The sequence below is a fragment of the Dermacentor andersoni genome, chromosome 2 (genome assembly GCF_023375885.2).
Source record: "Dermacentor andersoni chromosome 2, qqDerAnde1_hic_scaffold, whole genome shotgun sequence".
Taxonomy (NCBI): Eukaryota; Metazoa; Arthropoda; class Arachnida; order Ixodida; family Ixodidae; genus Dermacentor; species Dermacentor andersoni.
The window spans coordinates 92,603,593-92,628,457 of record NC_092815.1 but is presented as its reverse complement, the minus strand read 5'-3'; the positions used below and the strand labels follow the sequence as shown (position 1 = coordinate 92,628,457).

Below are 24,865 nucleotides of genomic sequence, written 5' to 3'. Positions count from 1 at the left end.
CTTCCAGATTTTGGACGGCTTCCCTGACACTCTGGCACGACCTGCACGTGAAGCTAGACCCCTCCGCGTCTGCTAAATTCTGGAATTTAGTCTCGCCGAGGAAGCACCATCGCAGGCACTCGTCGCACTGCACTTGCTCCCCGTCCCCCGCGGCCTTCACGTTCTTCGATTTCATAGTTAGGCCTACGTCCCTAGGCCCAACGAGCAAGTTCGCCAAATCACTCAAGCAAAGCCGACCTCGACCGCTATCCCAAACAAAAATAAAGAATTATCACTCCCTACCACATGTAAGAATCCGAAGAGCTAGCTCAAAGAATTAAATAAGCCTATCAAATAGGTCCCTCCTACCACCTAGGCCTAACGGGGGAGCCGCCAGACCTAGACAAAGCCGGTACGTTTACTACTCTTACCAAGAATTCAAAATTTGCGCCCCTACTCCATGCAAAAGAAAACACTTCAAAACACTAGCTAATAAAGATAAAAGAGTACTTAGGTACGAACGAAGTCGCTGAAGCCTCGACCACAGGAGCGTCCGCGAGCGAACCCTTTCCGGTATGGTGGCTAGCACGGAGGAAGGAAACTGGAGAGACCCTGACGTCACTCTTTGTGAAGCTAAAGTGACGCCGGAAGTTCGCGTTGCTCATGGCGTTGCTCCGCCTATCGGGCCAGCTCTCCTCTCTTGTTTGCATTTCTCGCGAAACCACGCCGCGCTGCGCGCAACCGTGCTGCTCGGACGCGCGCGCTCCGCAGCAATACTAAGCAATCGTTAGCACGTTAGCATGATTCCGCGAAAAAAGGCAAAATTTCCCGCGGATATTCCTTCGTGCGTAGCCATTGCCGTGGCGCGGTACATTGCGTACAGCGTTGCATGCGCGTTCATTTCACGAACTTTAGTTCCTCCTGTCCCACCTTGCCACAGCAACATCCGGGAGAGCACAGTCCAGATAACGCAGCGCAACAAAACACGGAGACCAACGCAAACCTGCCCGCACGGCGCCTTTGCCACGGTACGAAACATAGAATAAAGAACGTACGAAACCTACGGAGCAACACGTGTGAGCGCACTGAACCAAAACAAAGCCGCCATTATGGCCCGAAAGGCGTGGCCACTACGACAAAGAAATAAAAAATCAGCAAAAAAGAGGAAAACGTACGACGTCACTTCCTTCACACTTTTCTCCTAGTGCGCGGAGGTGGTAGGGCCTCTCCTCAGTTTCCTTCCGTGGCTAGAGTCCCATACATAGAGTTTCTCATGTAGTGAGAAACTCTATGGTCCCATACTTCCGGGTTGAGCCGCAAAAAAAAAAAAGAAAAAAAAATCTGCGAAAAGGCAACGAGCGCCTCTCATGGCAAACGCCTGCAACTTAGATCACGTGCTGCAGCCTCTGTGATTACTATGGCATCTGTCATCGTCTCAGAGGCCCGCGAGAACGCTTGCTAAGCCCGCGTACATGCCCGCGCATATCGGCTCTACCATAGGCCATGCTATGGTGGCTAGCCATGCATAGGCTCTACCAGGGCTCTACGAACCCTACGAACGCGCCGGCGGAAACATTCGGCCGCCGCTGCCGCCGGAAGTTGAAAAGGCAACGAGCGCCGCTTCACGGATTTTATGCTGAACTAAGGGAACCGCCGCCACCATAGAGTTTCCTACAAAAATTTTGTAGGAAACTCTATGGCCGCCACAATGGGAAAGCAAGCAACGCGGCAGGCATCTAGTAAAGGAGGCATTGAGTCAACCATAGAGTTTCATATTGTAGAAAATTCTATGAAGTGAACAGCCCGACCTTGTGAACTCCGTACCTGAGCAGATCTCCCTGCTCCAGCACGCCTGGTCTAGTTCATTCTTTTACCGCTAGGGACAAAACATATGAGCAGAGCGGCGCTAGTTATAACCTGTTCGCTGCCTGCTGCGATCAGCGCTCGTGCTGCCACTTCCGCAGGCACAAAACGCTTGTATTGCTTGCAAATGAATAAATTCACACACACACACACACACACACACACACACACACACACACACACACACACATATATATATATATATATATATATATATATATATATATTAACAATATTTGCGAATGCTTTGTGCTTGCATAGTGAAATTAGAGGAGTAGGAATGGTGCAAGAACGAACACCGAGCATAGCTAGCTAGCTATGCTCGGTGTTTACCGTTCTTGCACCGCTCCTACTTGTGGCAGCTGCAGCAATGCTAGACGGCATAAATTTCCCCTTCATAACCTCCGTAAAGAGACCGAAAAAATTTTTTTAAGGACTCATAGGATACTGTAGCTTTTATTAATTGATTACATGTAGCCTAATGTTACAGATGCCATTAGGATTTAATGCTGTGTGCCGTAGTGAAAGGCAGAGGATCTGGTAAAAGTATATTCACAAGTAATTCCTGTGCCCGATGTGTACAAAAAATTGATCGAGTCTGTTTCTAGGAAAGATGAGCACAGCTTGTTTTTAATATTTTTGGATGTCTAGATGAGTAGAAAGCTTGCAAAAACAATCCCAGTGCTTTAAAACGTGCTGCACAGGCCACGGAACTCTTTTCAAACTGCAAAGCTAGCTTTGTTGCGTGGTATGGTGGCAGCATAACAGGGGTGCTAAAAATACTTACGCAGTGAAGCCATAGTGAAGCTGTATGCGTAATTCTCATTATGAACTAGCGACACATTCACGGACAACTTTTGAAAGTTAAAATAAGTGGTAATCGTTCTGTCGTTGAACGTTGGTTTCCAGTTTCTAAATAGCACAGAAAACTTTACAATGTATACAATGAAACTGTTGTGAACTTTACGAACTCTGTAAACACTGTGACTTAATGTGCAATATCTATGCGGTTTGCTACTGCGTGAAAAAGGCAATAGGAGCGGCTATTTAACGCTATTTTAGAAAGCAACGGACTACATGCACCAACATTTTTCAGGTTCGGGCAGTCAACTTTTAGAGCCAAGTGACCGATCAAAGCCTTGTGATATCATCATCACTGTGTTCGCAAAAATCATCAACTATGCAAGCACTTCGTCGCAACACAAAAGCCGCTGTACCAATTACAATGCCGCACCAGTCAACCGTAGAGTAGCAGACGAGCAGGTTATAAAAGCGACACCAACGGCCATCGGTTGAACGAGATTTGGCGCAAGCGGCTCCCATAGAAGCCGGATGTCTGTGCAGGTCTGGATTGCAGTAAGTCGTGGGGGACGCACTAATCGCGCTTCACACCACTCGTGCTTCGCACTCGTGTGAAAATGGCGGATGTTTTAGATCTCGACGGCGGCGCAGAAGAGTTTGAAGTCGATGAGGAAGGAGATCGTGAGTAACGAATTTGTTTAGCATAGGAGTTGCTTGGACAATTGAGTTCGTTTTACTGTGTACGAGAAGTTGTCTTATGGCCTTCGCTGCCAATGTGGTAGGGCAACTTTTGTGCACACGCACGGGGATGGTCTTAGTTTACAGCTCGGCTTAATTTTCGAGTTTATTGCCTGCTTAGTATTTCTGAGAGATGACCATTATTTGTTGGGTGTTGTTTTGCTTGTTAGCCGTGCTATCAATGAAGGAATGGTGGCGGTAGTTTGGTTCTATGCCTTTGACGGCACTCGAGTGGTACCTACTAAGAGCTACTGGCCGTTCCACAAACATTCCAAGGGTTCGTTGTAGCATCACATTTCCTGTGCCAACAAATTGTTTGCCTTGTTGCGTTGTTTTTGTGGTGAAATTTCGCAGCTCATAAATGGGCTGAAAAACGCATCATATTTTGTCATTTGTTCACATTTTGCTTACAAACGATAACTTTGGAGACTACACCGACACTGAGAGTCCAGGAAGCAAACGCCTGCTTGTGGAGTGAAAAATAAGTTGCGAAAATTCCAAACATGCGAAGCTACTCAGGCGTGAGCCGTCGCCAATTGTGCTCTCCGATGTCCGACGTCACGGAATACTTGCGCGCGCCCTTCGAAAACGCGTTGAGCGTCGTGCTACTGCAAATGTGTAGGACTTGTAGATTTAAAAAGATCGCCGATGTCACGTTTCAATTTCACAATCTGTTTACTCTTATTTAGCAATTTAATCTCTGTGCTGGCTGCCATAGCTTGCTAGCCATATTATTAGAAGTGGGCGAGTATAATTTTTTAAAGACGAATAATAAGTATTGAATAATGATACGCAGCTGCATGTATTTACAGCAGGGATACTTATTTCGGCAGAAATTGGTAGCACTCCTGTACTGACCAGTGGAAAAAGAAAGAGAAATTATCAGGGAAAAATGATCAGCTTTAAACCCAAGATTGCTGATTGTTATTAGAAAACTTAATGAATAGCCTCTCAACACTATTAATCTTGGTGCCTGATTGCAACAAAGAATGGCTGCTGTGTGACTACCTACCCAGAAACATTAAATAAATGGTTGGTGAAAAAAGATTAGAAGTGGGAAAAGCAAAGAAAGGCAGCTGAAGGACTTGCATACTGCAGACACATGTAAAAGGGCCCGTTTCAAGATAAAACATTGCTGGTTCTAGTGTAAAAGGTAACAGGAAACTCGGACATAGACTGACAAAAACATTAAATGACAGACTACAAGAAAACATAAGTTGTCATGTAGGCTTTTGCTGTGAAACTGAAAACGGCTTGCATTACCCATTTAATTTTTATATCACTTCGAAAATATTTTCCCACCTCTGATAATTATGAATACTTTGTTTAGCAGATAGAAAACAGTAACCAAACTTTAACAATTGGTTGTTGCGAAATATTTGGCTAGTTTCAAATATTCGAAAATACCAAATAGCTTCTTTTTAAATCTGAATAGTTATTGTGTAGTATTTGATTTGTACTCAAAACTTAGTATATTCACCCACCCGCAGAGATTATTTATGGTCTGCGCCTTTGTTGTCATCATACTTTTTGCACAGTGCTTCTCGCACAAGTTTTGTGCGCGCATCCTTTGTAGCAGTAAATGCTTTTTCAAATCGCTTCTGTCATTGTTGAACCTACTTAGTACATGGCAAATAGACAAAGCTGATAATTGTTTGGTTCTGTGGCTGCGCTAGACTGTTTTATTCTACTCGTGTATCTGTTTGTACCGTCACATATGTGATTGGTTTGTTCAATGCTCCTGTAATGATATTAGTTACCTTTCCATTCATTCTGCATAACTAGTTCATGTAAGCTTTGTATTGTAGCTCAGTAATGGGATTCTGTTTTAATCCATTTATTTCTAAAGCATTCTTGGAGTAAGAGTATCTGCTCTTGTTTAATACTGTCAATATTGAAGAATGTCAATAGATTCCCCAAGCTTCTTGCTAGCTAGTTTGTCGCTTTAGCTGTTATTACTTATCGTGTTATTTTCTCAAGCATATTCGAATTGTGCCTGTTCAACTTAAGCAAGTGTCTATACATTGGTATTCACAGTAATCTTTCATATTTAAAGCTCTTGAATTTTTCACCAATTGCCACTTCTGTGTATCTTACATCACCTTTTTACTGTTTAGCAGCTGTTTGTTTTTCTTGGTGTCTTTACTGTGTTAGGTCTTTGATGCACCATTTCTCTGTAACAGATTTGTTGTGTCATTCATTTCAGAGAGCGTGCAGAAACTCAAAGAGCGGGCTCGTAAAAGAAAAGGTCGAGGTTTTGGTTCAGGTATGCAGCATTCCAAAATTTCATGCAACTTTGTACGCCTGAACTACGCTTTTGCTGAATAGGCGTCATCAACATTTTCTTACAGAAGGAACTGCTAGAGAGGAGATCCACGAGTATGAAGCTATGGATACTGATGGTAATGATGAACCGGGCCCACAGAGGTGTAAGTACTGGTCTTCAGATTTGGACATTTGAAGATGTACAAGTAGCATCTACTTCCAACAATGTGGCATCAATGTACAGGATATTGCCTGCAGTAAATAGGGCACAGGGGTCGTATAAAAAGAATATTCTTGAACAGGTCCTTCCACACCCTTTGCTGAAGCAGTGTGCCTTTGTATATATAGATTTCTCTCTCGCATGATGATTTCAAGCTTCTGTGTTTAGTCCAGCTTGCCATGTGTAGCTCCTGTGATAGTTGGCACTGAGCCTTTTTGATTATGACTGAAAGTGGCAGTGTTGTCTGTATTCTTTAACATTGCAGCGGTTGAAGGCTGGATTTTGTTCGTAACTGGTGTGCATGAAGAAGCACAGGAAGATGACATTTATGAGAAGTTCGCTGAGTATGGAGAGATTAAGAACCTGCACCTTAACCTTGATCGCAGGACGGGATTCCTCAAGGTAAGATGCTTTCCTTGTGTATTCAGCTCGACAAAATAAGTTCTCAGTACTATATGTTTGACAAATTTTGTTTGAAATTTGTATTGATGTGGTTTGTGACTTCTGGCAAATTCTGGTGCAACTACAGTACAAGCTTCTGATGCCTGTTATAATGGTTCCAAAGCTTTCTTCTTCTAGTTAGAATACTAGTGGAATTAAAAGCTCTAATAATATATAGGGCTTCCCTTGTGGCAGAGTGGGCTTTTCACAGATGTAAATTTACTTGTTGGTCAGGGTCTGTTCAGGCAAGTTGCGGATACTTTCCTGGCATGGGATTCTACCAAGAAAGAAAGCTTTTGTGCCATTTTCTTCTAGAAAATAGGCTGCCAATAGAGGCTGCTGCTGTATGTTATTACTGGTTTGCTTTTGCTGGAAGTTTTTCTCACCGGAAACTGACCATTCGCCACCCAGGAAGTTCCTTTTTTCTCTCGTGTTGTGCGTGCTCATCACCAGTGATCAAATGATTATCTCAGCCTAATGCAAATATTTACAGGGCTGCTTATGTGCAATTATTTGCGCTGAAATATTAGTGACATTTGCAGATGCTGTATTTTAATACTGCAGTTTGCTAAATAACTGGGATAAATTAATTCAGCTTCAGCTGAACATTTTAACAGTTCAGTCAGTCTGCACTAGCAAAAGATGCACTTGTTTTGTTTGAACACGGCTCTTGTTTCCATGGCACATTTCTTTTTTTCTTCCATTGTCAATGATATGATGGTATGGATGACTTCCGCATTAACGAGGCCTTGTACTTGTATGGTGCGGGCTGGTGGGTGCACCTCTTGTTCACACAATTATGATGATGATGATGATAAGGCTTTATTGGGACAAACACCTTGACAGCCTAATGGAGGCTAAAGGATTTAGGATGAAATATAAACCAGGTCATTTGCCTAGGAGCGTTGTTATACATTAAACACCTTGCGGAGAGTACCCAATTTCGTAGCAAAGGTGGTCAGTGCCGGTAGGACACTGCAAGCCTCCACTGAACGATGGATCTACTACTGTTATTGCGGTACCTTCTGTATTGCACTTAGGACATTGGGGACATTGCAGGAAACATTGTGCCCAAGTTCTTCTGCCTTGACACAGCATGATATGCTTGAATTTAAGTGTTTTACTTGGCAGATCAGTTCTGCAGAAACATGCAGGGTGGAGGGAGTTTTATAAACGGGAAAACTGTCGCCACCCGAGGTAGCTTAGTGGCTATGGCGTTGTGCTGCTATGCTCAAGGTTACGGGCTCGATCTTGGCCACGGCGGGCAACATTTCAGTAGAGGTGAAGGGCAAGAACACTCGTGCACTTAGATTTAAGAGAGAGAGCAACTTTAATGGCTGAAAGGTGGAGAGCTCTGCCTGAGTGCAGTTCCTCTAGCTTACTACTCCGTGGTGGGGAAGGGGTTTGGGGGAGTGACAGAGATAGGACACAAAGAAGTAGGAGGATGGTATGGTGAAGTTCATGATGACAGCTTCTCAGCATACTGTTTCTGTGCAATGTGTGTGTTTATGCTTCACAGACTGTGAAGGGTCGCCAGGCTACTTTGTGCCAAATTGGCTTGTGACGAGAAAATTTTCGGTTTGGCTACTTGGCTACTTTCTGGCTGCATTTAAAATCAACATTTTTCTATAAGAACTACAGACAATCAGCCAAAGTATTAGTGGTATAATTTGCTGTACTATGCCTCTTATTACGCACACGATGTGCAACGACCGTCCTCACCATGTGTATTTGGAAGGGAGGACGCAACCTCCACTTTGCAAGCGACAAAATGTATTCAATAGGAGCGCCTTCTGGTTCATTTCTTGAAATGTCTCCTTTTATAGTTGAGTGCTCACAAAATTAAAAGATGGAAACAGGAGTTATATTACGGTTCCATGATGAATTTGAGTAAAGGCACGTGAGAACACATCAATATATGGCTATAAACACTACCAAAAAAGCACATTTCTTAAGTGATAAGAAATCCTGAGTAGTATATGATATTCCCTTGCAAAGTTTAGATATGGCACCAGGGATACATTGATGAATGACTAAAGAGCAAGAATTGTTCTCACAACATACTCGCTGGTACTATAGTTCAGTGACAACTACTTGTGCTTACTTGATATCGGCATTTATACAGGGATAACAATTCCTGAATACATATATGGAGCTACCAGTTCTAACTTGATCCCCAAGTCACATATTAAATAAGTCTAAGGGCACTAAACATAACAGCTCCAAAAGGAGCAGTTCATAATCGGCTACAGCAATGTTTTCTTTCTAAGTGATGGGCTATGGCAGCTTCCTGGCGACGTTTTGACTACTTTTTAAGCAGCTCCAATGTAGTAGTGGCTCCTTTTTTGCTACTTTCTTTGCGATTTCATGGCTACTTTTCGGTTTTTTGACCCGGCAACCTTGTTCACAGTAAATGTATCTTCACAGGCAGCGGTTTAGGCTACCGCAGCATAGCCAGGTCTTCTATAGTGTGCATTATTTTCACACCTCTCTGTGCCACTGGTGTGTTTAAACCAGAGAGTAGCAATTTCAGGGCATCTATGATCTGCCGCAGCATGGCCTTGATGGCAGAGTCTGGCAGGGTTATCTTGGCGTACCGTCGTTATTTGTTCTAACATTCCGACGTTCGTGACAGTGGTGGCAAGCGTGGCCACGTATTAAGAGTCCAAGCTTGCATTGTTTGCTTAATGGAATGTGTCTGGAAGATCAACTGAGGCTGATTCAAGCACCTCTTGCTGGACGTGTTTTGTTGCATTTAGATTTAGGTGTATATTAAAGAACCCCAGGGGTCAGAATTAGCCTGGAGTCCATGAGTCATAGTCTTATCATGGTTTTAGCACGTGAAACGACAAAATTTTATTGTTGTTTTGTGCCACCTCGCAGATTTCTACGGAACCTATCTGCCATAGTCAGTGTTCCTGTGCTCCAAGTAGTCGATCAGTCTGGCTTCCTTGTTAGCTAAGATGGTAGAATGACCACCCCATAAAGGTGTTGGTTCTGGTTTTGATCTTTGGAACGGACAAATTTTTCTTGCGAAGCTCTTGTCCTGAAATACCTATAATTGGGTTTACATTGTAGCATTGTGGTACTCTCAAGAAGTTCTATTTGTAACAGTGCCATGGTCCTGTTATGGTGCTGCCTTTCTTCTTTTAAAGCTGTCTTATTCTTATTTTGACCTAGGGTTATGCCCTAGTAGAGTACGAGACATTCAAGGAGGCCCAAGCAGCTATAGATGCTCTGAATGGGGCAAAAATCCTGGACCAGGTGATCAATGTGGATTGGTGCTTTGTGAAGGGGCCCACAAAAAAGTAAGCAATGGTTTTGATTTTGCCCAGAAGATTCATTGTTTCGTAATGCTCAGCATCTCATTACAGTGCACTGTTGCTCTTACTCAGGTGTTCAATTAAACTCAAACTTCTTCCTTCTACTTTTTAAATGCACTAACATTTATCGAGGATGACATTCTAGCTTCTGAGGTTTTTTCTCCCGCCACGAAAGAAAATAAATTAAAATAAATGTCCCATTTTATTGAACTACCACTTCTAATAGATTGAGCACATGTGTAGTGGCCTTGCCAGTGTCATGATGACAGTGTAATCCTTGACAGCTTTGCCACTGTACTTGGGCTCAAGGTACCATTGAGAGGAATTCCAAGGAGAATGCCATTATAGATTTTTACAGTTAATTTTAGGGGAAGTTTAAGAACGCATCTCCTTAGCCCCACTTGTATTGTAGAGTGTTTTTTTCCAAACCTCCCTGCCTTTTGATCTTGAGGGCAAAGCAGGTTCATTATGGCACAAAACGCAACATTCGTCTTGCCATAGTTGCTTTTCAGCCCGCTAAGAGCTACTACTACCAGCATGTTTTGCAGCAGTGTAGTGAAAGTCATGAAATTGGTCTGTTGTCATGTCTTGCCCTCTCACGCAGACTTTTATTGTAGGATCTTGTGTTTGGTATGCTGGTAATGAAATGCACAGTTGCTATTACGTTGTCATCCTTGTTTCGGCTCAGAAAGGCTTCCTGTGCACAAACAATATTTTAATTCTCTTTTGAGCAGGTGTCTAAAATCTTGCCTTTCCAAAATTCTAATGTCATGGATTATCTCGAGATGTGTAAAAGTTTCATGGGCAAGATAGTTGTAGGGTATACATTATAAAATCGGTTAGTGTCTTCGTTTATGTCCCACTAGCCTGAATTATGCTCCATAATGAATGGTAAAATACACTACAGCTTTGCTGTGTTTACTACTGGCTCACTTACCGGGACATTATTTTAACATTTGGTTAATGGCTGAACAGAACTGGACTGGTGGAAAGGAGCTGCTGTTTGCATCATGTACCGAGGTAGTCCAGCACAAGTAGTGCCGGAAAAAAATGTGGCTTAACCTATATTTCAAGTTAACGCAGAATTACTGTATCTTGAAAAGTATGCATGCTGTTGTGTCTGGGGGTTCGAAGACGAGGAATTCGCTTTGCTCATGGAGGAGTAAGGGAACGTGAGGCTGGGCCCAATATTCAGGACCTTTGACAAACACGTTTGTATTTACATATTTACAAGAAAATTCAAAGTAATACAAAAAAAAGTTCATGATGGAAGTTGTAGCAGCCGATCCCCACTCTCCTTTTATGCCCTGCGTAGTCATTGTTCAGTCACTTCCCCCAATCCGGCATCAGGAGACCTATGACATCAGGCCCCACCAATCCGGAGGTCGGTTGCCCCTTTTCCTCCGAAGGGAACTTTGTCAGAAATGCATGCACATCACTGGGCACAAACAGGGGAATGGGGGGGGGGGGGGACATACGCCGACTCCGATCGTACGCTGACTCAGTCTTCGGTGTGGACATGCCAATTAGGGCAGCTGACAGGTGATGGAACGTATCATTGCACAGACCGCACCTTCACCGTATACATGCCAAATTGTGTGGCTGACAGGTAATGGCCGTATCCTTGCTAATTGCCCAAACCTCTCCTGACCGAGGTACTCCCGCGCTGGTCATAAATCATCCGTTTTGAGAACCATTTTGACAAGGCTGTTGACCCATTCCCTATAATTGCGCGAACCGTGACCAGAGGGTGTTGCGGGTTGAACGGCCGATCACAACAGCCCATCCGCTGCCAGGAAGAGGGCTCGCAAGGGGGCAGCTCATTGGTGCCCCTTAAAGAGGCCTTGGCCGCTCAGCAGGCTCAGCTCTGGCTCGGAGTCTCGGGCTTGCCAGGAGGATCGAACGGCCAATCACAATGCACTAGCGAGAGAAAGTTTAATAACTGGAGAGGTTAGTGAAGTTAAAGGCTTGGCATGCTGCTGCAGGTTTGATCTATGATAAGGGATGAAATAAAAAGGGAGAAAAGAAAAACACACACATTCATGCACTTGCACACAAATTGTAAATGTAGGCAACAATGTACACGATGACATAAATGAAGTATAAACCCCATGCAAGCAATCTTGCGCGCGACAGCAACAAGCGACGCGATGGAGATGGCTGTCGTGTTCGCTCGTCGCCTACAAGTCCATGTGAGGAATGACTTCAAGTGACATCTCCTCAATGTTGCTGGTATGAGGGCGGCAATATAGGCACCGAAACAAGCGTGATGCGTGCTTTATTGACTTAAGTTGATGTGTTTTACTGTTAAAAGCAGCTTAAAATATTTTTGAAGATCTTGCAGCAAGTTCTCATCTTTGCACATATAAAAATTCTATCGTTTACTCGTTCCCATGTGACAATCGGAAGTGCTTGAGTTATGCACATCCAGTTCCGGCTTCACGCTATTGGCTAGCCGCTCAAGCACTTCCGGGCGACGAATTCTAGATTTGCAGAACTGAGCGACCGTGCGACAAGACCGAGTGTTCTGTTCAAGCGACGGCGCGATCTGTCGCTTGTCGCTGCATGCACAAAATTGCGCTCATGGGGTTTAGCCTTAAATTGGAAAATGGAGCGATATGGCACCAGCAGTGCACAGCCAGTTTGACAATATATTAAAAAAAAAGCAGCTCATAGCTTCGAATGTCGATAATGAATTTTTCACCGAAAACCAAAGTATCATAGTATATCTTTTTGTTCACTACTGGGGTGCAATCTTGTAATGGCTAGGAAAGCAAACACTCCGCTTGCCCACGCGCGACTTGTCAGAGTCGTGCAAGGGCAAGCATGCCTTCTAAGCCGTTACAAGATTGAACCCATGCACGTATACTAATAGTATATTTTTCCTCCCTCGAGGTTTCAGACATCTGGTGTTTTCTTTTTCTTTGTGGTAGCCCTCTGATTTTTCTTATGTCTGTCAGTATTTGATGGGTGCAATATTGCGTTGCAGAAAAAGAAGCCATCGTCGCAGGGACCGATCATCCGACAGGAGACGCCGTTGAGTCATGTCCAAAGAGGATTTCACTTTTCTTTTTATTTGTGTAATAAAACATTGTGTTGTCTGTCATCTACGATTCTTTGTGTAATAAAACATTGTGTTGTCTGTCATCTATGGTTGAATTTCTTGTGGCTTATTGTAGATCAGTAGCAAGAAGGCATTTATTTCTGCTCCAACCAGTTAGGTACCTGTGAGCCCATACTGTTGGACAAGTTGTCATAGCTTGCACTGATGGTGCCCGTTCTTGTCTTGTCAGTTGTGCTTTTGCTGCAACAGCAGTCAAAGGAACTCTGCTTGTTTGATCTTCCCCATTATGTTGCCAATCAGGTCGTTAGACCAGTTTCCTATTATCAGTTTCACCCACGCCACATGGTGAAACTCAACACTGTTGCGATTTTATTAGCCATGCAGACAGTCCAGACTGTAAAACTGCACTGTGACAGAAACCAGACCATTTGCTTTATATGTGCTTTTTGTACTTGTGAAGGAGATACTCAGTGGCTGGATCATTGGCACGCATTGCTAACGGCACATTTCGAAAGTTGGGTCCACGGCTGAAATGCTCTGCACATCAGGCTATTATGGCTTCTGAAAGTGAGCTGGATATGTGGCTGTAATAAGCATTCCAGATATTTTAATGCTAATAGCATTGTTTGCCTTTGCTATTTTGAAACTGTCTATCTAGCCTCCTACGGTGACCCAGTGGCCCAAGTTGACTAACTTCTTGGGCTACTAGGTATGTGCTCCTGGTCGTGATGACTCTTGATATCCCACTGTCACGATTCCCACTTCGCGATATCTTGCTCTTGTCATGCCGTCGTCGTCGCACCTTCTATCCCAACCCAGTGGCCCAAGTTGTCTAATAGCTTGGGCCACTAGGTATGAGCTCGTGGTCGTGATGCCTTCATGGTCGTTGCATCGCCGACATTCCAGCTTTGTCATGCCATTGTTGTCATACAGTCGTGCATTTGTTGTCGCACCGCCTTGGTTATGCCGTCATTCGATCGTTGTTCTTCCATTGTCAGTTCTACTCCGACCCAGTGGTCTGAGTTGTCTAATAGCTTCGGCTACTAAGTATGTGTTCGGGGCCGTTATGCTCTCGTATTCGTGGCAGCGTCATTCCAGCTTTGTCACCCGACTCCCATCAAGCCATCATCATCGCACCATCTTTGCACACTCGTGTCATGCCATCGTCGTCGTGCTGTTTTAAAATTGGCACCACTTCAGTGATGTCATCCTACTGTCGTACTGCCTTCCTCGTTTCATCATTGATCTTTCTTCGTCATTGTATTTTAGTGGTACTGTCGTCATTAATCGCAATTATGTTGCCCTTGTCATGTCGGACAGCCGGTATCGTGCCTCCATCGTCGAACCTTCATGGTTGTGCCATCCGTCACTCCAGCTTCGTCATGCTGTCGTCATACAGGTTGGTTTCGTGATACAGTCATCGTGCATTTGTCATCATACCATCATCTGGATTCTATCATGGATGTTTCATTGTCATCATTGTAACTTTGACATCCGACTCGTGTCATGCCATCATTGTCATCACTATGGCATCGTCGTCCCGTTGTTGTTGTACTGTACCACCTTCGTCGATCCATCGACATCATTCCTTGTTTGTCATTCTGTTGATTAAGCTGCCGTTGTCATGCCATCGTTGTCATTGCACAGATTCTATCATGCATTCATTGTCGTACTGTCTTGCCTGTCACACAGTCATCATCTCATTGTCTTCATGCTGTCGTCTGCACATTGTCATTATACAATAATTTAAATAATGACACTTCATTATCGTCATTCCGTTGTCGTTATACGTCTCTGTCATTCGATCGGTATCATTGCTTTATCGTCATTCCATATTCACTGTGTTGCTCTCATGCAGTCGTCGTCGTGCCTTTATGTTCATGGGTGACCTTGGCATGCAAGTGCCATAGCAAAGTGGGGCGATATCGGAGTATGTGGAATATAGCTGAAGCTACGATAGTCTTATAATTACCACTACACATCTTAAGTAAACGTGACTTCAGGAATATCGCTATGTTGCTTGATTGTTATTTGCACTGCCTCAACAGTCGTGACATGAGTTCTGTAATTTCTTGGTGTTTTTTCATGCCCTGCTTTTCTTATCTCCACTTTCTCCCTCTTTTGTTCACCTTACTCTAGTCGCGAGTCACAGGTTAGAACACAGTAGCTCAGGCTCACCTCTCATTTCCCTTGTAATCTCTCTCCACACAGCATAAACGAAAAAAAAAATAATCCACCACTGGTAATCAAACTTTTGCTCCTAGGCAATGTGCAGTTCAGAGCTGGAGACTACTTGTGCTTGCCAACCTGTGCGCCACAAAGACCACGAGAGTGAGGGCATCTGTGCGTGTATCCCAGGGGCAACATGAATATTGGACAAAGATTCAGATTTTTCTACATCTAATAATTTTTTTTTAATGCGTGCATCACAAGAAAGTTGTTCTTGGGAAGATGGCTGCCTTACTGTCAGTAGAGTGTACTAGATGGAGGGAGTGGGTCCAGCGCAGGCTCTCCATTGAGGATTTTCTTATTAAAAGTTGGTGACGCCACTATCGCCTTCACCTGAATGAGTGGCGCTGTGCGCCGGCCGGACGTTTGTCATGTCGGAGACCCTACCACAGCCAGTGTTACCGCAGCTGCATGGAGCTTTGACAGGCGTTTCACTCTGCTGCATCGTTTTGATACTCAGTGGCAGAAACTGAATTTATTCCCCACCGAGCTGTAAATAGAATGGAGAAGGAGCAACGGAAACGATGCAAATGATGCAACAACATTGCATCAAGCAGACAACAGTTACTTGGCCCATGAGCTTGCCTCAGCCAATGGGCACAGCTGAAGGAGCTGGAGCTTCAGATAAAGGCGATGGCAGCACCACCGCAATTTTTGCATTTTTTGCATCACCCTTGATGCTTGCCAAGGCGTCCACCCACTCCTCCATTCTAGTACACTCTAGTCAAAGCCTGCTGCTGTTGTAGTGGATAAGTTGACAGCTGAAGGAATTGCTGAAGACTTTTTCTTTTTTTGAAGCGACACTCCTTGCCTCTTTAACCCGGATGCTGGCTGCTGTCTTGCCCAATTGGCCGGTACAAGACTGCAGACCAAGGTGGACTGGGATGGCAGGTGATGCAATAAGTGTGAACTTGAGCTCCAACACAAACATGCTGTCGTCATTTCATCACCTTCATTCCATTGTGATCATTCCTTCTTTCCTGTGCCATCTTAGTTCTGCTTTCTTCATTCTGTTGTCATTGCATTGTCATTTCGTCGTAACACTGTGATCATCCCAGCATCGACATCCCAGTGTCGTTATTGGTGGGATTCGCATGTTCAAGTGCCACAAGCTTACATTGAGTGAGCCATTTTCTGGTGAAAATGCGTCTAACTTGATCATGTGCTCTATACTTACAAAAATGTGGCTAAACAAGAACATTCTTTGCAAATACCAATGAAAGCTTCATTTAGACAGATTCTTGCAGTGCATATTTTGTTTTTTCGAGTCATTCCATGCAAGCTACAAACAACCAACTTGCCCCCAGATTGTCTTGACCAATTTATCTTTTAGCTGGTTCTTGTGATGACTTTAAAGACTGCACATGCATATATATTTAAGGGGTACCATTGGGGAAGAATCGGGGCAGTGCAGGTTAAATGCAGTTGAAATTTAGCAAATAAGTTGTTTGTTTGAATTAAATAAAATTAAACTTCCAGCAGAACCAATTTCATAATAATGTCAATGCAGTTAGCACGGATGGAATGTATCAGTGCACCATATTGCCAAATTACTCAAGTGTAGCTGACTTACCAACATCTTGTCTAGCTCAACGGCCCTTGCTCGATGCACACTCTGGTTCCATCCCAATTTCTTCACTTGATTTCTTTCTCTGCACTCAGCTTGTTTTGGTGCTGACTTTTTAACTTCTCTGTCGCCGACTTCACTTCTTGCTTTTGGTTTTGCTTGTCTATCCGGGCGCCCAACCGGTGGCATGTATCCATCCTTGGGGATTGGCCAAGAATGTTCACACACCTAGTGCTCATTTGTATGTACCCATTGACCCAAGTCATTCTTGAAAGCTGCCGCGGTAGCTTAGGGGCTATGGTGTTGTGCTGCTACGCTTGAGGCTGAGAGTTTGATCCTGACTGAAGTGGGTGCATTGCACTCGTGTACTCATATTTAGGTGCATGTTAAAAAGCCCCAGGTAACTAAATCAAATCAGAGTCCCCCACTATGGCTTGCCTCATAATCATATTGTGGTTTTGGCATGTAAAACCCCAGAATTTAATTTTTTGTCCGTTCTTGCACATACCCAGGGGCACATGCCCCGTCACACATACTTACTGCCCCAAGTTGTCTATTTGGGCACCCACTCACTGACCCAAGTTGATGTGAAAGAAGAGGTACACACAGACGTACCGAAAAGTGCATGAAGTTCCCCAAGAATGCTAATTGCATTAAAGCTATCAGAAGGAGATAAGAGGAAGAAAAAACTCGTTATTGCTAGTTTTCATCTTCCTCGTCCATTGTGTTCTTTTATCACCATTTGATGCAAACCCAAACCTGCTGCAGCCGTGATCTACACAACTAGCAAGAAATGTTGAATTTGGAGCTCAGCATGCGTTTTATAGGAAATGTACAGTGCACCGTGATGGTAAACTGCACTAACAAGAACACTGCAGGAAAATCCATTTCCACACTCATTCATCCTGTTTTTCACCAGCCTAAGGAACTAAGAAAGCTCTGTATGGCAACCTGTGTGCTGCATGCCATGTTAAGCACACAAGAATTCTAGAAATACCCATCCCATGATGAATGTTGACGTTAATGAAATTAGCACTAAAGCAGTGTAGCGACAAACATTGTATTGCTACTGCAGACACACACAGTAGCAATCCCGCTGCCAACCACAATGCCAAATTATACCACGACACAGTATATCTTGTAATCACTGCATCCCTGTTGAAACTTTGTAGTATCCTAGTATTCTGGCTGGAACGTTGCTGCAATGTTTCTATGTCAAGCAGCCATGCTCGACATTGATGTGTCTGTTGTGGATAGGGCACTATCGTAATATATTCAAGGCTACATACCTGTTGGGTCAGCCATTGCGGGGGATTGGGCACTCCAAACTGGTGTCACCCTAGAGATTGATTTCAAGCGGACACACCTTGCAAGCTCACAGGCTACCATTTGTAGATTGCAATATGTACTGTGAAGTTAATTAAAAAGTAAATTAGTGTGAATTTCTGTAAATTAAATGTTTCAATTTCTTGTGCAAGTAATGCCTGCCTCTCTGAACAATCCAGCTGAAGGACTAGAATTATGTTATCTGCAACAGGCAATAATAAAAAAAAAAATTCCCTAACACTTCGAAATTATCACCACGTATATACAGGGTGTCCCAGCTAACTTTAGGCAGAGTTTAAAAATATGCAAATGCCACGTAGCTGGACAGAACAAAGGTAATGTTGTTTGCCGTCGCTAGGCGATACTCAAACAATTTTTTTCATTCTGCCTAATTAGATAATTAGCCTTAATAAATCAACTTCTCAAATGTTATAATTAGATAAAAAGTGTCAATGAGAAAATTGTACAGCGACATGAAAAACTACCGAAACAGCTTTCTGTTGCTAAATACGTGCTACATAAAAGTTTTCTGAGCGTGAAAGAAGCCCACAAATGCACACAAAATTGCCATGCGACTGGCTGCTCGAGCAACTTTGCGTGTATTCGCGGGCTTCTTTCACGCTCAGAAAAACATATTTACGTAACATGTATCGATGAACAGAAAGCTGTTTATGGAGTTTTTCATGCAGCTCTAAAATTTTCTCATTGACACTTTTAACTTAATAATAATATTTGAGAAGTTGATCAATTAATTAAGACTAATGACCTAAAAATGCGGAATGAAAAAAAGAAGTTTGAGTATCTCCAAGCGATGGAAAACAACATTACATTTGTTCTGTCCAGCTACATGGCATTTACATATTTTTAAACTGTGGCTAAAGCTAGCAGGGACACCATGTATACATATATGTTTAATATGTGTGGTATATAGATGAATTTAAATTGTTCATCTGTATTTTATTAACAGATGCATATGTACAAAGAAACCATTCACAGAAGCCACTTAAATACATTACCAACTTTCTAACTGCCTTTCTAAAGAGCACATTAAAACTGCAAAGATTTGCTAAGGCAGTTTCATTCTTTAAGGATTTCTTTTTGTTATGCAGTTGTTCTTCCAACTATGTTTAAAGTGCTCATTTAATGTGCTAATATGTGCATAGAAAAAGGCCGAAGCATCCTGCAAATGGTCCAACTCTGTGTTGATCAAATGGGGACAAGCCTGCAGATTAATCTTTTACCTTGCTTCTTTCTTTTATAATTGGTATATTAGGGTGGTATACTGGGCGGTAGCCTCCACAGAGTTACCTACTGTGAATGATATGGGAGTATACAAACATTCCAAGCACATTTACTCATGTTTTTAACATGATGATACTTCAGCTGGCCAGCCCAGCAGTGTTATAGAAATCTCACATGCACAGTGTATGCTGACCATCTGTATTTCATAAATACGTGTACTACACAAAGCATAGTTGCTCTCCCCAAATGCACAAACACTCATTTCAACTAACACTAGAAAGATTCATATTTTCTAGTTCTTTCCTTCAGTCACGTCACATTCTGGCAGGAGTCACTCAGGTCACACATAATCGGGTCCACTCACTTGCAGGCACAGGAAAAGTAATCTGCAAGGTTCTTTTCATTTACACTTGGCATTGCCTGAGAAGAATCGGCACACAATCTCTTCACAAGCCAAAGCTGAAAAAAGAAAGGGCCAAACTTATTTACCCTGTCGCACATTGTTCCTTTGAAAGCAGCAGTCAGTGGTGCTGCCAGCAGTGCCACATCACAAGCAGTTCGCTCTACAGCCACTCCACGAGGAACTAAATGCGCTTTAACAAGAATCAGCCCTAATAAAACTACATTACTTTGGGATCAAGCATCTGCGTACGCAGTGTCTGACAGGTGTGCATCAGATGCAAATTTGTCTAAGGTACTGGTTTCTTAAATGTCGCACATTAAAACTAAAAAAAAAAGAAACAAAGAAAAAAAAGTATACGGACTCTGCTATAGTTTGCAAAGTTGGCAGATCCGTGCCATTTCTCAAGGCGCAGCAGAGCTCGGCTGCTGTGATGGAGGCACAAGCTGATCCAATGCCGCATGCAAGGCCGTCACTTTGTCGTGATCAGGGCCCAACTTGCCCGCCAGGTCATCAATGGCCGCATGCAATGCCTGCAATCGAGCACCGACTTCCTCAGAACCGACTGCAGCAGGTGTTGCTGTTGGGAGTTCCCCATAGAAGCTGCCAGGTGATGCAAACACTGGCGCTGGCTGGAGCGCATGTAGTGAGAACGGCTTGTGTTCGGACAACGGCACCTCTTGTGTTACAATGGGGGCAGGGTAGTACACAGTGGCCTGAAGGACTTCAACACTGCGTGCAGTTTCTGGTGACCCTGGCAACCCCTGATACTTGTGCCCAGAGAGGTCCTGGAACCGGTCCCGGCCTGCCTCTACTCCGTCTGTCTCTGCTTGTTCTCCCTCTGTTTCACCATCCTCCTCTTCTCCTTCTTCCTCGTTGTCACCGTCCTCTTCACCGGAACCTTCGCCACACTTTTTGAGCCGCTTTGGCGTGTTCTTTCTGCGCTTGGCCGCATTGCGGTTGGGGCTTTGCGGTGTAATCACTACCTCCACAGATCCAGCAGGGATAACGGCTGGACCATGCTTCTCCTTGAGGTGCCGCACTAGGTTCCCACGAAGCGTAAACGTGCTACTGCAATCGGGACAGCGGTGGGGCTTACTTGTCTGATGAATGGCCATGTGGGCGCGCAGGTTGTGCGCTCGTGCCAGGCCCTTGCCACAGACACTGCATGAGTATGGCTTCACATCGGCGTGCGACACCAGATGCATCTTGAGTGTCTGGGGTTGCGAGAAACGCTTGCCACAGCGTTCACAACCAAACCTGCGCTGGGCCTCGTGTATGAGGACGTGCCTCTCCATGTTGGCCTTGAGGGAGAAGGCCCTGCCACAGACAGGGCACGGGAATGGTTTCACGGGGCTGTGGGTGACAAGGTGATTGCGGAGGTGGTGCTCTTTCATAAAGCGCATGCCACATTCTGGGCATGCAAAGCGGCGCACCTGTGTGTGCACCAACATGTGGTCTCGCAGCTGACTGGGATACTGGAATAGCCGCTCACACACCTCGCACTGGAGTCTGTGTGCTGGCGGTGCAGGAGCACCTGTGCTTGTGCGCAGCAGAGGCGGGGGGTGATGCTTGGCAACATGCGCAGAGAGGTCACTTGGAAATGCAAAGCGTCGGCCACAGATAGCGCAGGGCAGGCAGCTGCCACCATGAGTCACCAGGTGTCTCTTCAGGTGGGTCACCTGCAAGGACACGAGTGCTTTAGAAAGATGTGGAAGAAAGCAATAAGAGTGGCCAACGATACCTTTGTTCACACTTTCCTGCATTTCAATCCTTTTTTTAATTTTGCATATACACAATTCGCACAAAGATTCACAATTACGCCAATGATGATCAATTCGATCCATGACAAGCTATCTTGAACTAGACAGCACAGCACACTCGCAGGTGTACTAGCTATAAAGAATACATGAGTCAAATGATTTTTTTTTATGTAGAAAGACACTGTAAAACTCACCTGTGGTAGATATTGCAATTCTGACACATCAGCTGGCTTTCTTGAAGAGGTGGGCATTACTTGTACAAAAATTGCAGTGTGACATTACCTAATTAACAAAGATTTACTAATTAAGTATTCATTTAGTAGCTTTAGGGCACATGTCTTAATTGCAGAATTGAACCCAAGCTGAAATGAAGTCATACCCACTCAGCAGAAGTAACTGCTTAGCACCAAATTCAATAAAGATATCCCCAAATTTTGTGACGACTGCATTAACGTTCCAGTTAACACTTATCAACATGGGATTTGTCTACACTGCTGAGAAGCACCAGTTGCAAGCCAGGGGAGAATCACGTTACTGGCCAGTGTTGGCAGCACAGGGGAAGAAAGTTCCTTTCCTACATGGTTGCCACAGCAATCTTGCCACTGAGACTGACTTCAGCATTAGGAAAAGTACCCAAGCAACAGCATCCATGGTGCTACCATTGTACACTGAAGATCACACCTCAGAATAGCAGTTTATGCAGGAGGATTGAAACAAGTGGCTTTGCTGGATGTTAGGTTGTGATTTTGCAAGGTGACGCATGTCTGCACGGCTTATTTAGGATTGTGTTATAATAACGGAGATTATAAAAATTTAATGGAGTTCTGACACTAAAGCACTCCCTCCTGCCAAGCTATACTCGTTCACATAAATGGTGCTGTCAGTGCTGTGGTTTAGGTGCATGAAATAAAGCAGCACAACCTCCAATTACAACTCTGCTGCCTGATCTGTTATAGCGTTCTCTTTTTCACAACCCCCCCTCTCTTTTCAAATAGAAAGAGCAACTTTCACAGCCCATTTGCACATCAGTGCAAAATACTGGTTTAAGGCCATAATAACACAGATGTATGACACCTATAACCTCTTCACTACAGGTGTCCACATTTGCACACTTGTATACTAGATTTAGCACATCACTTTTCCTTTAAGATCTTAATCTTCGTCCACTTTGCAAATCATTGCAAAACTCATTTGTTAATGGTGATTTGGCATCTTCCTCCTCCAGTCAGATAGCAACCATTCACAGAATACGAAATGAAGTCTAAATATGTGCATGTTTTCCATCCTAATACTGCACCCTCATTCCCCATCAACCCTCAAAAGTGCCACACAGCTTATGACACCATAATTGAGAATATTTGATTTTGTATAGGAAAGCTTGCACAATTCGTAAAGGCAAGGCGCAGAAGACCAGGACTCGAGAAGAAGCACACAAACGACAGGACCGGAGCCACTCGAGACTGGCAAGCTGAGACGGCGATCAGGCCGACGCACAAAATGGCAGGATCGGTGCGAAAGCTTTGTTGAAAGCTTTGCCGGTCCTGTCGTTTGTGTTCTTCTTGAGTCCTGGTCTTCTGCGCCTTGCCTTTACTAATTCAAGCATGAACCAACTAGCCCAAGCAAGAGTTTTACTTGCACAATTCAGGTACTTACTTACCAAGAGTATCAGCAGAAAGTCCAACTGTGCAAATTTTTATCTTATGACCTCAGTGAATTGTGTAAAACTGAGCATCTTATTTAGTAGTTTCACACTGTTGTTGCAGAGTGCATCAAACTAATGCCTGCTTCTTCAACTGTTTCAAACGACATATTTGACTGTTTAGCAACTGGATTCAGACAAAAGGGTTACACGTATGTCACTGCATTCTCTGGCGTGGGCAAGTTTCTACTGCAATATGGTGACTGGACAGTAATCTTAACTGACATGTGTTCCGTGTAGTTCCCGATTGTGAACAAGGCTCTCGTGCACAAGCCGAAACGTCGGGTTGCTGTTTTTTTTTTTTTTTTAATTTTGCTACTGCTACCTCCCGCCCCTTTAGGTTTTCTAGTTTCCTATTGGTGTCGTGTTTCAACACAACTATGCCACGGTTACCAATTAAAGGAAATACTCGACTGCAGCCATTTCGACTACGATTCCAATAGAGTTAACGCGGGGATTCAAATGAATGCGGCGATGCCACCGCGAAAAAAAAAGAAAATGCAGACGAAATAAGTTCTATTATGATTACTACTCCAATGGGTAGTGCACCACACTTTCCGTACATGCAGCACAGAAACCAGGTAGCCATCGACGGCACCCACTCGCTGATCGTAATTATCATTCATCGACACTGCAGCTGATACAGATGGACGTCTCACCTGCAGGAAGCTGTGGTCACAGTGCGGGCACCTATGCGGTCGCCGACCTTCGTGGATGAGGAGGTGCGTGTTCAGGTGTGCTTGCTGCTTGAATGCCTTGTGGCACACTTGGCACTCGAACCTCTTCACACCAGAGTGGCAGAGCAAGTGTGTCTGCAGGTGGTGTTTTTGCGCAAACTGCTTGCAACAAACCTCGCACTTCCACGACCTGACGCCGCCGTCCGCCTGTGTAGGCACCACGGCAACCACCACTGATGTCCCATCTTCCTTCAGTTGGCAGTAGGGATCGTTGCAGTAGCGTGGTGCTACCACCGCCGTGCCTCCCGAGTCCGTACTCGAGTACGAGTCCGCCGTGAGCTCGGCTCCGCGTTGTGCGACGCACAGCGCCTTTAGCTTGGGATCGCCGCCTCCGTCAGCGTCGACGGAAGCGGAGTTGGCCGCAGTGCTTGCGGGGACGACGGGAGTACAACAGCCGCTCCCGTTGCCACTTGCGACTGTTCCATTCGGTCCGGTGTTTTCTGGTTTCACGCCACCGTCAGGACCACCGCTGAAATCCTGTACTACAACTGGGGCGGGCGCAGCTGAAGGAGCCGCGACGCACACGGAGATGCCGTTCTCCGCTGCCGGCTCCGACGGACACAACATGATGCGTTCACATTTGCCAGCAGGCGGAGGCGATCCTCAGCCACGAGTAGCGGTTAGCAAACCGCAGGAAGCTGTTGATGCCCGATCATAAGCGGCCCGGCTCCCCAGGTGAAGCGGCCGCCAGCGCCCTACGAGAACGTCGGCGACTTCGGAACAACTGCTGGCGTCTCGATCATGGAGTGTGCCGTTCAGAGATGGTAACTTCGATGCCGCATACGATGAGGAGGAACGTAGGAAGTTTTTCACGGCAGCACATTAGCGTGTGGCCTCACACTAACTCGTAATCGAACGGCTTGCTTACGCGTTTGCATCGACTGTTCCGAACAGTTGCTAGTCGCCATAGCGGAATTGCACGCCATCGTCGCTGCCGCTAACGCCGTTCGGATTACGGACAAAATGGCTTGTCGACGTAGATTCACAAATCTACACGTTCTCGTCAGCAAATAAATGACATTGTAGCTTGCGACATGCTTAAATATTGTGGTAATTCTGCTTGTTTTGCACCAATGAAGCCTCGGAACGCGTCTTGGCCATACTACGATGTTACATTCATCAAAACAAGAATAATTTATTTTCTTGTAAAATTAAGGTTAACTAAGTGATTTATTTGTTTGTAATTCTTATAAAAAAGCACCAGTAAC

The 24,865-nt window shown here is 44.5% G+C and overlaps 2 protein-coding genes across 2 annotated transcripts; one reads left to right on the top strand and one right to left on the bottom strand.

The window, feature by feature from the left end:
• The first annotated feature begins 3,193 nt into the window (after positions 1-3,193).
• On the top strand, positions 3,194-12,777 carry tsu (40S ribosomal protein S12 homolog tsunagi). The gene is made up of 6 exons (XM_050189025.2): positions 3,194-3,324; positions 5,588-5,647; positions 5,733-5,810; positions 6,132-6,268; positions 9,488-9,615; positions 12,620-12,777. The coding sequence occupies exons 1-6, from the start codon at positions 3,261-3,263 to the stop codon at positions 12,669-12,671; spliced, it is 519 nt and encodes a 172-aa protein (XP_050044982.1). The 5' UTR covers positions 3,194-3,260; the 3' UTR covers positions 12,672-12,777.
• Positions 12,778-19,242: 6,465 nt separating this feature from the next.
• On the bottom strand, positions 19,243-24,750 carry LOC126542031 (uncharacterized). The gene is made up of 2 exons (XM_050189002.3): positions 23,580-24,750; positions 19,243-21,140 (listed from the first exon to the last, which is right to left on the bottom strand). The coding sequence occupies exons 1-2, from the start codon at positions 24,222-24,224 to the stop codon at positions 19,863-19,865; spliced, it is 1,923 nt and encodes a 640-aa protein (XP_050044959.1). The 5' UTR covers positions 24,225-24,750; the 3' UTR covers positions 19,243-19,862.
• Positions 24,751-24,865: the final 115 nt, after the last annotated feature.